We start from the raw sequence: 14,813 nt of genomic DNA on the forward strand, positions 1-14,813 counted from the left end.
AAGTATGGAAATAGGAACTAAGCTCCTTCTTATGCTTTAATGTAATATTGCTCATTATAAGTTCTTAAAATTATTTTCATCCCAAAATGAATTCCAAGCGGGTGGAGCCGCGATTACAAATATTTTATATTTGGAAAGGAGCACTAAAACTCAGTTTAATTAATCCTACTAAAAAACCTTTAGAACATTTTATAATTTAAAATAGATATTTTATTTAAACAATATGAAAAACGTCCGGGTTAAATGAATTAGAACAGTGGAACTAGATACATAAATATTATACAAAGTAGATAGGTGAAATGGTCACGATAATAAACTTTGTGTTTACCTTATATAAATTTGTATTTCAAATGTAGGAAAAGAGTAACTACTGAGTTTCTTGACGGTTCTTCTCGGTAGAATCAACATCCCGGTGATAACTTTATGTTTTACAATTATGAAACTATATTATGTTTGTTTTGATTTTGATTACCATAGATTACATAGATTTCAAAAGGGGTATTTTCTACGTCAATACACATCGTCAGTTATGTATAAAATGTAGAGTTTACACGATAATTTAAAGTGTACAACAGCCAAGTTCTGTTATCAGAAAATCCATTTACGCGGTTTGACACGAACTCGGCCCAATTTTATGATTGCCATCGCGTAGGAGTAAAATATCCGACACGTGGAGACTGAAAATGCGTTAGCCTCATATGAATTTCGCCAAATGGGAATATTTTTTAACGTATCCACTTCACGCCGAAACTACTTTTATTTTACGTTTTTTATAATAACATAATTAACAAAAGTAATATTTAAAAAGATAAAATTCCTTCTTAGCATACAATTTTCTATATTTCAAATGAATTAATTAATTTAGCAGTTGTGTTAATTAATATATTAAATACTTAATCGTTTAGTCTCATTGATCTATGTACTTATTTAATAATCTATCTGATAATAAATACAAGCAGCATATTAGAGTATAATATAAAAAAGTTATAAATACAAATCAAAGGTCAAACACAAACATCAAAAGCACGGACGACATGTCTTTTAAGCTCTACGAGTAAATTCCACGAACGTCGTCGAATGAATAAATATTTACGCCTGAGCTGGCTATGTATCGCTAAGAGTGAATGAATCTCATTCTAGTACATAGTATTCTTGGAAGAAAATTCCATTTTTTGAAACAATAATAAGCGAAGTGGAAGCAAAAGACTAGGGAGGCAGACCCCACCATCAGATGGGTATAATAAATGCACAGGAGACAGAGAGAGATGTATTAAGATTACATGATGGTTAGTTTTATATGCCTTAAATAATAAATAAATATATTTTTTTAATTTACTTCAATTATAGAATCATTAAAGACAATTTGCTACCAGACATAGTATACCCTAAGATTTCTTGTGTCTGTGAGTGTACACCTAGTGGACAGAGAAGTACATAGAGTATCACAACCAATAGAAACGTCGGATAATCGTGTTGTTCTGTAGGAGAATCATAACTATTTTTGATGAAATGAAAAGTAATAATTGTATTACTTCTTGCTTACGAGTCATCAGCCTGTAAATATCCCACTGCTGGATAATTACGATCTTCTTTAATTTTGAGGAAAAGGATTGGAGTATATTCCACGACGCTCCTCTACTAGATTGTGGCAGTTTTTTTATACATGTTTCTTCGTCACGTTTTCCTTAAGAGGTTCGCGACTGCGATTGAACCCATAATCTTTGATCAATATTGAATCTAGTATCTTGTATTAGAGAGTGTTGTTTTGTTAATTTATTTTAAGAAAAAAGTTCTTATATCGCAGAAAATCTCTTCATCTAAAGAAAATGTTACTAAAAATATGAAGCTATAACAAAATATTACCTGAAGCTTTCTAAAGGGGTTGACAATGGCGCAGTATCGCTCAGCCGATAGCGCGGTGAGAGTGAACACGGATACTCCGATACTTATATCCTTCCCCGTCTCCGATATCCGGCAAATGGCTTCGCCCCACGGCCACGATTCAAGTGTATAAATGACCGACACAAAGGGCACGCAGATTAGAATCACGAGTAAATCTGCTAACGCGAGGGAAAATATGTATCTGAAAATAAATTATACATTACTTTTATCTTTTTTATGACGTTATAAAAACCGTCTATATTTCGAAGTGTATCATGAAACGGAACCAAGAATACCAAGAACACTTAAACGTAATGTGACATTCGTTAAATTATTCACGCTGATAATTCGAAACGGAACTTGATTTTATAATTTAAATTACTATCGATATTTAAATTTTTAATTATCCGTAAGTTTCGAAGCAAATTGAATTAAAAAACTAATAGAAAAAAGTAAAAGGAAAATCTGATTCATCAGTCCGTATGAAACGAGTGCTCTTTAAAAAGATTTAAACTCTATCTAGTCGAGACAAAAGCCGTATACAGAAATTTGCAATTAAGCGTATCAATATAGACGTCAATTTTTTATTTATCTTGCATTATATTCAACAAATTGCTAAGTTAGGTTTATCCTTTATCGGGAAATATTATTGTGCACAAGTGCATACACTTGAAATAAAGAGTGTTTATTTTTTCACTATCATAATAATGTGGACTGTCATCTAACGGTCAGAGAAAATTCAAGTGCTTTAAGTCCTTTCTGACGCACTGGATTGTAATAACAAACAACTTTCTATCTCAGACTGCTACTGAAAACTACTGGGTAAACGAGAGGTGTCGAGATACAGCCGTTTGGAATGATGTTGCTTACGCTATATATTAGATATAACAAAGTTTGAGAATTATTACATGACGAGAAAAAAAATGTATTAAATTTAAACTAATTTTGCACTAAACAAAAGAAGGTTGAAATTTTAATACAAGGTAAGTTATAATTATTTACACCTTCTGTCCAATTTTCAACCGTCTAACAATTTTTTTCACAAAGTTATAAGCAAAAACACTTTTCACCCTCTCAACTCCCTAGCGTTCACCCCAGAGGGTTGAAAATTTTAATTTTTTGTTATTTTAACGTCCGAAACCACTTATCAAAAAATCATAATGATACTAATTACTTGGCCTTCACGGGCTTTATTGACTGGCCTACAACAGGGAAAAAAAGAAAGAGATGGAAAGGTCATCAAGAGGTTAAATAACACTTTTTCTTTTAATGCCAGTTCACTCTACTCTAAGGTTCTGTAAGCCGTGTAAAATAACTGCGTTCCACTAAACCCAAAAAAAATCACCGACTCGATATAGGATGCAAACCAAGCACCTCTTATAAGCTAACTATTAAACCAATGAATCAGTCAATTAATATTATAATACATTTTTAATACTTACGTGTTCGGTGCATTTCGCATTCCTCTATGTCTAACGTACACCACAACCAGTGTGCCATTACCGAGAACGCCTACGATGAAAATGATAGCAAATATGATCGGAACCAAATAGGTCTCAACGCGCTCTTTGTATGGCGTGTAATCGCTCTCCGACGAGTTGAACTCGAACATCGACGTGCTTAAATTTGACTGTGTATACATTTTGCCATCTGCAACAATGGGAAATTAAATCATTATAATATATAAATTATATAAATAAGTCGCACGGGAGCAGTGCGTTATATCGACACGATCCGTGTATGAGACGGGCACCGTACTGATTTAAGTGGTTGGGAACCCCATATAACGTCCCGCTCCTACCTAAGACTGTTTCCCTTTCGAATGTTTTTTTTGGGTTTGTTAAAAAAATATATAAATATGTTGTATGATCAACTCATAAAACAGAATAAAACAAAAATATATTAATTACATACTTATACAATGTTTATATACAAATAATATGTTTTACGCTATGTGATATTTATGTTTCCTAATTTACTACTACTCATGATAATATTTATGTTTGCCTGTTTATAAATAATTATTTTAATAATGCTGATGTTAATTGATATAATAATACCTATGATGAAATATCTTGATTGTAACTTAGGTAATGAACTGTTTTATGTATCTAAATTTTATTTTAAATTTGTATTAAGTTAAGTAAATAAGTAAGGTTTTTTACATTGGATATTATTTTAGATCAATTTTGTGGGAATTTTAAAGAGCGACATTTAGTACGAATTCGGTCATGTTCGAATACAAATTTCCACCAGCGTCCTTTCTGATCATTTTATTTCGGTTGCTTTGAAATAAATTCTTAGTTTTTATACATTTTCGGAAAGATAATGAAACGATTATGTTTTTAAAATAATCTACAGAACAAATTTCGTATTGATTTTTTTTTGTTTTTCAGGCATATTTGAGGGAAAAACATAAAAAAATTTTTGAAATAATATCGTTTTCCGTCCGTTAAATTTGGACCGATAATTATTGTTTAAATATTGAAAAATGTCCTGTGTTTAATCGTTTTTATAAATCAGAAGAAAAAAATAGATTTTAAATGATACTTTTTTTTTATAAATTTTTGAAGTTGCATTTTTGACTTATTTTGAAAAAATCTAAAAAACGCGATAACTCAAAAATGGTTCACTTTTGCATTAGGCATATGCGGGTTAAAATTATAGCAAATAGTCACCCCTATGACCTCCTAACGGGAATACGTCGAATTACCAATTACCCTGTATATATATATAAAACGATATGTTAATTACCAGCTAACCTGCGGTTTTAACCTCACGAAATATATAATTATACCTTTAGACAAACCGACACTCCGATTTTATTCACTTTGCCCCCTTGAGGAGTGAATTAAAAAAAGTAGCATTTGTCCTTCTCCGGGACTCAAACTATCTCCATTGCAAATTTCATCCAAATCGGTTAAGCAGTTTAAGCGTGAAGAGGTGACAGATAGAATTACTTTCGTATTTATAATATTATTACAGTGCCTTTTTTTTACATTTTACTTAAATACATTTTAGCTTTTTATGTTTTTACTTTACATCAGCAGATCTTCGCTGGACTTCAAGCTTGTCGTGTTCTTGGAAGATCCCCATATGTACTTGGAAGAATCAATATGTATGTACATTATACATAAATAGATTTAAAATAACTTAATAGTATAAATCTGCGGCATTTGCGCGTTAATAATTAGACCATTTACCGATGTTGATACGGCTCACTTAATACACTTCAATTACTTTCACGGTATTATTTTTTGGAGTAACGCAGTCGCTATCCATACGACATTTGTGCTGGAGAAAAGGGCTATTCGCGCAATCTGTAACCTACGAGCAATAAATTTAAGGAAATCAAAATATTTAATGTTGCTTCTCTCTTCGTATGTACGGAAAAATATTAATGATTTTGTGAGAAAACTCATAACATTGGTACAAGGAACAAACACGAACTTATTACTCCTGTTACTCGACTGCTTACAGCCAGTAATTCTTTTGTAACGGTTTTTGCGGCCATGTTAACGGTTTTACGACAGGATCCGAGAAAGCGTCCACGATGTATCTGTTGTCAAATAAAAAAAATGTAAAAATATGACTCTGTGAAAAACTTTATTTATACAATTAGTGAGTTCAATTTTAATAGCACACCTTGGGAATGATACAATCGTCTCCTGATTATTTCTTTATGACATTGAATATATGTAAACAATCACAAATTTACAAAAAAAAAAGCTCTTTCGCCGATTCTTCTCAGGTTCTTTCTTTTCCGAACCGATAGTACTGTTTCCTTTGACAATCAATAAGTTTGAAGAATTGGATTTGATTTGAAAAAAAAAATTAATGTACAATAATTATAAAACTTTAACTTTAAACTAACAAAATATTCTGTATTCAAGTCGGCTCACGTTAGCATTTTTTTAATTACAGTCAAAAATATGACGACCCCAAAAAACCCTAATGGAATAAGGTCATCTTGATTTCATTTTAATTCCATAAAAATATGAATAATTTAAAATGAAACAATCAAATACATTTTAATGGAGGATGTTAAAAAAATTTTCATGATGATAATTATATATATGTTTTTTTATTGGATAGGTCGGACAATTGGTCCTGTAAATGGTTACTACTACCCGAATGACACTGAAAGACAGACCTTAGGCTACAATATATTATCCTAATTTATAAGAAGAGATTATATTTTATGTTACAAATAAATTTCAGGAAGGACCATTGAACTTGGCACCCATTTAGATCTCACTTCTTTTGTCGTTGAAGTCAACAACCAAGGTATATATCATAATATTGGACTTGGATCTCATTTTTACATTTATGTTTTTGGTGGGATATCACTTCTTTTTGTATATAAATTATTAGTAGGTACTTATTAATAACAAAATTAATACCAAATGGTTTTTGTCATACTATTCTATTTTCCTACGTTTACGGGGTATAATTGTCTTTTTTGTGATACGTTCTATATTTTATTGTACCTCTGAAATGTTCGAGTGAATTGCCCATTCAGTGTCCGGATTTTTTTTACGCGTTTTCTGTTTATACTCAATTTGGCCAAGTCGAGGCGGTATAACGTGCGCAGACAGTACTCTACAATAGATCTCTCTTGTGCCTTGATTTGACTTGGACCTAAATTGATAAGATGTACTCTATCTAAAGTTTTAACTCTGGAGAGGCCAACGTAAGCCTGCTCTTTACTAAATATAGAGAAGCCTATGTCGAGAAAAGCACTGTCAAGGCGAAGGCCTTGTTATTTGTGGATAGTAGTAGAATATGTTAAGCAAATAGAGAAATGTTTCCTTTGAACATATACATTACTTAATGTCTGAAACTTGGTTTTGACTTCTAGTACGCAAATTAAATTATGTTTAAATTGAATTGTTACGTGCGCTATTGCTGTTGTCGACGTCCCAATGTACCTTCTCTATTTTTCCATTGGACCCATTCACCAGTCCTTTGCTGACATCAGCATGCTTGCTCGATACTGTTCTTCCAAGCAATAAGGATCCCCGTTTGTGGCGCTAGAGTACATACTTAAATCGTCCCAGTTACGATATACATAATCTACTACAGTCTCACGAAACCTATTTTTTTGTTGTATACTAGTATACTCAAACAAAGAATATGCAATCGAATAGACTAGGCAGCTTCCATCGGAAGGCATTGGAATAATTATGAGCGCAGTTACCACTCGCTCGGACACGTCCGCGTCAAGGTTTTATCGCAACGCTCCTATCCCGCTGCTCCAGCATCGCGACGTATTTTTATTATATTGGGTATTTGCGCACATGTAAACGCTTTAGCTCCTAGTAAAGTACGTATACTTCACGTAGAACATATAATGTTTCTATTGGATTCCGTGCAAAGCAACGGCTGATTAATGTCTGTGATTATATTCTATTCTGCTAATCCTTATTGCTATATAATGATCCCGAAATTAACATCGTCTGTCTGTTGTTCTTGCACGGCCAAACAAATCATAAAAATCTTATACTTGCCTGGGGTTTTAAGCTTGCTTCATATCAAACAAAATTAATCGAATTCAGTTATGTTGTTTAGCCGTGAAGGCGTAACATACAGATAAACAGAGTTACTCTCGTATTTATAATATTTAACTATTATTCCACATAGTTTAGTGGCAAATTAAAGTTTTTGAAAAAGTAAAACAAATCTAATTTACCCATTTCACATCAAATATAAACTTAAACATATACCTACATATATAAGTTTGTTTAGTTAAATTTATAATTGTAGACGAAAATATTAATTATTATTATTCACACAGCAAGAAACATCAAAATAAATCATTAAATATTAACTATATTATATAGTTATGTAAATACTTGTATGAAAACTACGGATGAAATAATATTACTTAAGTCTTGTCTGGAGTTTTATTAAATTTAAACTGTTTTATGCCCTCACACCAACACGCCTGAACGGTCGTTTATTTTCCTCTCAGAGCAGTATACAGTTTGAACCAAACCAAGGGTACGTGCAATGCATATATTAAACGACTATCGTGTTTCAGCTCCGTTCACTTATGTCGTGGTATATGTTATAGTTGTCAAGTAAATTTTCCATTAGAACGAAATTCATAGGCACATATTAAATCATGCGTATATTAGATATACATTTTTCCTGTTTATATTATATGCATGGCTCTAAAATGTATGTTGTTTAAATAATGTCTATTAAGTAATTTTAGTTTAGCGACATTTAAACACATCGAAATAATCGATATTATTTCGATGTGTTTAAATAACAGATTACATGACGTTTTCTATCATAAAGTTCTTACGGGATTATGACATACGGGAGTAGCCGAGATGGCCTAGTGGTCAGAACGTGCTTCTTAACCGATGATTGCGGGTTCAAACCCAGGCATGTACCACTGAATTTTCGTGTGCTTAATTGTGTTTATAATTCATCTCGTGTTCGGCGGTGAAGGAAAACATCGTAAAGAAACCTGCATGTATCTAATTTCAACGAAATTCTGCCACATGTGTATTCCACCAACGCGCATTGGAGCAACGTGGTGGAATATGCTCCAAACCTTCTCCTCAAAGGGAGAGGAGGCCTTAGCCCAGGAGTGGGAAATTTACAGGCTGTTAATGTAATATAAAAAATGTACGGGAGTATGTAAGATAATTCTGTTTCGATTAACTAACATTGTATACTGCATGTTAAATTGTATTTATGAGTATTATTTATGAGTATAGGGATCAAAAAAATGTATAAATTAAGATGAATATTTAACACTAAGTAAGAGTTCATTATAAATTGGAATATTTGTTCATATTGTTAATTAGATATTTTTTAAATTATACTGGTGGCAGACGGGCGAATGACCTGATGCTAAGTGGTCACCACTACTCGTAGACATTGGCGCTATAAGAGATATTTATCATTCTCGATATCGTCAAGGCTCTGCCAACCTTGTAAAGATGGTATGTATCTTGGAGCTGGTATTAGAATATGTGATGAGCACCAGTAGTAGAAGACGGGTTGAGTGCACCAAGTGCATTATAAATATTTAATAAAACAGTCAAATCTTTAATATTAGAGAAAAACGCGGAATATATTCCGATTTCAATATCGTAAACTGGAAGGAATTCGAAATGAAACGTATCTGACGATAACATTATGTAAATGGTGTGATCGAAAGTCGATCATACCTTTTACGAAAAGAAATAAAATATTCCAACTTCTGTTACTTCACATGGAATATGTTCTTAATTTAAATATAGTAGTATGCCAATGAATTTTATAAACATTTATATTTACAGACAGTAAGCGTGGTGGAATATGCTTCAAACATTCTCCTCTAAGGGAGAGGAGGCTTAAACTCAGCAGTGGGAAATTTACAGGCTGTTAATGTAAAAAAAATGTAATGTAAACTGTAAAAACTCTTTGAGGGTAGTAAGTCGAGTCAATGGAAGTATTACTTACCATCGGTAAGTTAATTAATCTTAACATCCTATCATGTTTATGATATTGTATTGTTTTCTTATGATACTAATTATGACGGTGCAAACAAACAAATTAATTAACAATAAATAATTTCGTTCTAGAAAATTAGTCAATTAACTGATGTTAATATTGTTCGATTATACTTTATTTAATAAAAATACTTTATTTTATTTGAGTTTTATTCTTAAGGCATTCTACTTTGGGATAACGCTACAGAATTATCTTAGAAACTATTTCAATTCTGCGAAAAGCGAGGTCTGATCTATTTATAATCTTGGAGCTCGAGACTATCTTCAGGGAGTTTTTATTTAATTAGAATATGCTTACAACAGTATTATGAATATTTACAATAGAATAGATAAAAAAATATTTAAATTAAGAAATTAAGATTCTTCTCGGTAGAATCTGCATTCCGAACTGGTGGTACTATTGGTAACTTGAATAAAGTATATTTTGATTTTTATTTTGAGCGACAATCATTGTATAAACACGAGGGGGAAAGGTAAACATCTAGTTTCCGACTTTAAGCCTCAAAACATTTTTCCTGGGGCGCGGTATTTATTTATATAAAAAGATTTCACAGACATTTTAAATTTACTTATTATCATGTAAAAAACCCTTTATATATAAGCTGTGTATTAATTACTCAATATAAGATATAATATGTTAATAATATGTTAATAACATTCACACCAAAAACATAAATGTAAAAATGAGAGCCAAGTCCAATATTATGATATATACCTTGGTAGTTGACTTCAACGACAAAAGAAGTGAGATCTAAATGGGTGCCAAGTTCAATGGTCCTTCCTGAAATTTATTTATAACTACATAAAATATCATTTCTTCTTATAACTTAGGATAATATATTGTTGCCTAAGGTCTGACTTGGCTAGTTCTTATATGTTCATAAATACAAATTGTAGTTTGTGTTTATAATAACAAATTATAGCTCAGAACATCTAAGAAGAATAGAAGACAGCTCAGTATTCCTTAGTTAGTATTAACGTACATTAAGAGCTGCGATGGTCCAGTCACTAGAAAACATGAATCTTAACCAGATATTGCGAGTTCATATCCAGACAAGTACCATTTAATTTTTGCGTGCTTAATTTGCGTCAGCAAAGAGAGAAGATTGACATCGGCATGCTTGCTCGATACTGTTCTTCCAAGCAATAAGGATCCCCGTTTGTAGCGCTAGAGTACATACTTAAATCATCCCACTTACGATATACATACTCTACTACAGTCTCACGAAACCTATTTTTTTGTTGTATACTAGTATACTCAAACAAAGAATATGCAATCGAATAGACTAGGCAGCTTCCATCGGAAGGCATTAGAATAATTATGAGCGCGGTTACCACTCGCTCGGACACGTCCGCGTCAAGGTTTCAGATTTTTTCCTTTTTTCCTTTCAACTATTTTAACGATGTCATATATACGAATTAGGACACTTCAAAGGTACTTACATGAGTCTATACTCATATAAGAACTTTCGTTCTTATCATCATATTACACTGTATTGAATAAAATGTAACAGATTTATTATATATATATATATATATTATTAGATTAATATTTTTAGTTTTATTCAAAAAGATTGCATAATTTTAATATTTATTTTATTAAAAATTCTTTGATACCTTAAAATCTATCATTACGTTTAATATTTATTATCACAGATTAGTTCACTACAAAGACTAAATCATATTATTTTTAAATCAACATTTATATGAAAACAAAAGAAAGTTCACGAGTTCGAACTATTATTAAAGGAATCAAGAATAAACACTTAAAGTCACACGACCCATAAGATTTCAAATACATCTATATCTCTTGCCATAACGAAGAATTGTTATTACAACGCTATGCAGAACTTAGTCGGCATTTTTGGTCCCATTTAACACGTTATATTGTTGTCTCTGTTTAAGTGCAGTTTAAATGCAGTGTGAAAATACATAAGCTAAACTTTATAGCATATTATTTACGAAATAAAATAATATACATTAAATCCACTGTTTAACCACACGTTAGATGAATCATAAATACAGATTAAGCGCTCGTGTGTGACATCCACGTATTCTATCTACTGGGCCACTGGATATTGAATGTGTGATTATTGTGTACGTATACATATAATATATATATAAAAGAAATATCAAAAGTAAGTACTACTGTTCTGGTAACATTATATAAGTCTTTTCCTTCAACATTTCTTTAAAAATCTTTCCATCCCTAGTTTTACTAGCTTAGGTAATTTTACACTGCATTTAAACTGCACCTAAACAGAGACAACAATATAACGTGATAAATGGGAAAAAGCTTATGTGAAACCTCAAGAATGCCAGTTAATATATTTCTATGTCAAAAATGAATTAAACTGTTTTTAAAAATGAAATTAAAAGTACGTTTATGCGGACGGGATCAGCATTTAGAAAATCTAGGCAATTTAGCATTAAGGCTATTGACGGGGTCGCCGCAAAAGAAACGATAACGTACAACTCAGTATGACTACGAGATTGAATCGAACTTAAGCCATACATTTCGAGTAGCGTTTCACGTTTTTTATACCTACGATGACGTCAGCCCAGGCGTACTTGATCATCATAATAAATGACAAAGGAAGTACATTTTCATATACCAAAAATAAAAAAGACCCAAAATTCATCCTTGTCGAACCTTATCTTTTTTGTCAGAAGACTTTATTCCATTAATGGACACCTATTGAATTCTTTGATTTTAATATGAAGCAATGAAATCAAGAGTTTTATCATCAAAGGTGTAATATTTTAGTATAATAAAATTATGCTAATTTTTCTCCACAAAATCTCTCATTTCTTCAAATAACTTTCGTCATTAATTTTAGAAATTAAATATTATGATATTTCTTTACAATTATTTTGATGTATAATCTTCACATATACCTATTTTTTACAAATCTCGTTCCTAATATCAAGGGAGTAGAAGAATAGAAACATACAAAACTTAAAGTACGCCCACGTCGATTCGAACTACGAAACATGGCTGCACTAAGCAGAAAATATTGTAAAACTTGCAACGAACGTTTGTACTTTGTTAAAAAAATAACGTACTGTTTTAATGTCTTCTTTTACGTCGTTAAGTATAGGAACTATTTCATCTCTACTTATGTTGTAGATATGACCTCAGAATAGGACATTAGGACTATAGGATACTTTGAAATGCTTAAAACAATCCTACTAATATTATAGACGCAACAGTTTTTGAGGACGGAGAGACAAAAACTAACAAACGAATTTGGAAAAGAAATAGTTTATCTCCAAAATTAACACATAGACTATCTAAAACCTGCCCCCTTCCTTTTAAATCGAGCTTAGCCATGCACAGATGCTACATGTATCTGGATAAGCGTATTTTTAAATTAGGTACATACAATTTAGATAAGTTTTTTTAGTTGGTCAATTGACAATTTATCATCAAATTTTGGTCTTCCTAAGTTTAAAACATACTATTATCGATGCAAAGCTTCGGGTAACTTTAAGCAATATAATTTATATTGACTTGGTAAGGTTTTACGCTTAACCATCTCGATGGGTACTATTCACTCATCGCGTAATATATTCTAACGACAACTAGCAGTATGTAATACTATTACACAGATCTGCGACTAAAAAACTGCATAGGATATTTTTACATTTTCTTACAGATTTTGACCTCCCAAAAACAGAAAAATATTCAAATTATTATATCACATAAGTTTTTATGTATATTGCAGTATCTATGTTCATTGGTAATAAACCTATATGATTTTTATTTGATAATGGAGAAAAACAACCTGTGCTGTTGGTGAGACTGGGAATGTTTTAACATGTTAAGACAAGTCAAATGACGTATATCGCTTGAAACAAAGAAAAGCTCTCAGTAGACATACTGTCAGAAGAAGCTGTCAGAAGCAAAGTTGAAAGAGGGAGTTTTCGCCGGCCCCGACATAAGAAAACTTTTAACGGACCCTTCATTTGTGGAAACTATGAATGAGAAGGAAAAAAAAGCTTGGGTATCGTTCAAGGACGTTGTGCGAAAGTTTTTGGGAAATACTAAAAATCTTAACTATAAAACCATTGTGCAACGGATGCTAGCAGCATACGAAGCTCAAGGCTGCAAGATGAGCTTGAAGATCCATTTTTTACACTCTCACATAGACTATTTTCCTGAAAACCTGGGAGCTTACAGTGAAGAGTAGGGGGAGCGATTTCACCAGGATGTCCGTGATATCGAGAGAAGGTACCAAGGGCGATGGGATGTCACTATGTTTTCTGACTACTGTTGGCTGCTTAAGCGAGACTCTGAAGATGAAAATCGAAAAAGGACTCGTCAAAGTATCAAGCAAAAGAAGAAGAGGTTTCCATTCCTGTCACGGTACTCGTGTACGTCGCACGCGCCGACCGATTATTACGAGTATAATTAACGTATTCTTATCTTAGTTGTTTACGTTTATTAAGGCGGGTCTGCTATGCAGGTTTCCGCAAAGATTGTAAGGTATGGATCCGGATGATTGTGAGTGTGAGCAGAAAGACAAAAACTTAGACATGAGTCAGGACGAAGAATTACGTGGTTGGATATCGCCAATTCTAATGGATCACAATAAGAAAAATTATGAGCATGTATACATGGAGGAGGACGTTAAAGAGAAAGAAAATATCACTTTAGATAGACCGATAAAGCGAAGCAGAGAGGAAGATGATAATGGATGGACAAAGGTGGAAAAGAAGATCAGGAAACAAGGCCAAATTAGAACTGAAATTTTTATATCGAGTAGAGAAAAATTACCAAAACAATTTGCTATTGCCAAGTTATTTACATCACTCAACTTTATCGAAATAATAAAAATAAAATATATGAATCCGTATAGAATTAAGTTGGAAGTTCCAAATGATGACTACGCTAGCAAAGTTATAAGTTGCCCGGATTTTGAAAAGAAAGGCTGGAGAGTGTATCGAGAGTCAGAAGTTAACGTTACTCATGGAATTATAAGAAATGTGGACCTTGAACTAACTGACAGTCAGGTTTTAGATGCGATTAAGTGTCCTAATAACATACAGATCCTAGCTTTAAAAAGACTAAAACGGAGAAATGAAGATGGCCAATGGATACCTAGTGAAGTTGCGCGTATTGACTTTAAATGTTCCTACTTGCCGGCCTATGTATACATCGATAATTTGCGTACCAAGGTGGAGCCGTACATTTTCCCGGCCACACAATGCTCAAGATGCTGGAAATTCGGGCATCCTAAAGCCAGATGTTCGTCTCGGGTGATTATTTGTCCTAAGTGTGGCGGTTCACATGAAAATTGTGAAGTTAAAGAATATAAGTGCGTGAATTGTAATGGTAATCACATGGCGCTGAATAGGAACTGCCCTATTTATTTAAGAGAAAAAAGGTTACGGGAATTAATGGCAGAGTTTAAC

The 14,813-nt window shown here is 32.4% G+C and overlaps 1 protein-coding gene across 2 annotated transcripts in view; it reads right to left on the reverse strand.

Annotated features, from left to right (window-relative positions):
• LOC113400504 (neuropeptide CCHamide-2 receptor-like) overlaps positions 1-14,813 on the reverse strand; it is an 89,917-nt gene that overhangs the window by 12,602 nt on the left and 62,502 nt on the right. For both annotated transcript variants that reach the window (XM_026640086.2, XM_026640087.2), the window contains exons 2-3: positions 3,324-3,531; positions 1,864-2,083 (exon numbers count right to left, since the gene is read on the reverse strand). In XM_026640086.2, the coding sequence (XP_026495871.1) occupies positions 1,864-2,083; positions 3,324-3,523 (420 nt within the window). In that variant the 5' untranslated portion in view covers positions 3,524-3,531. The remainder of the gene's footprint in view (positions 1-1,863; positions 2,084-3,323; positions 3,532-14,813) is intronic.

Source organism: Vanessa tameamea, chromosome 17, assembly GCF_037043105.1.
Source record: "Vanessa tameamea isolate UH-Manoa-2023 chromosome 17, ilVanTame1 primary haplotype, whole genome shotgun sequence".
Taxonomy (NCBI): Eukaryota; Metazoa; Arthropoda; class Insecta; order Lepidoptera; family Nymphalidae; genus Vanessa; species Vanessa tameamea.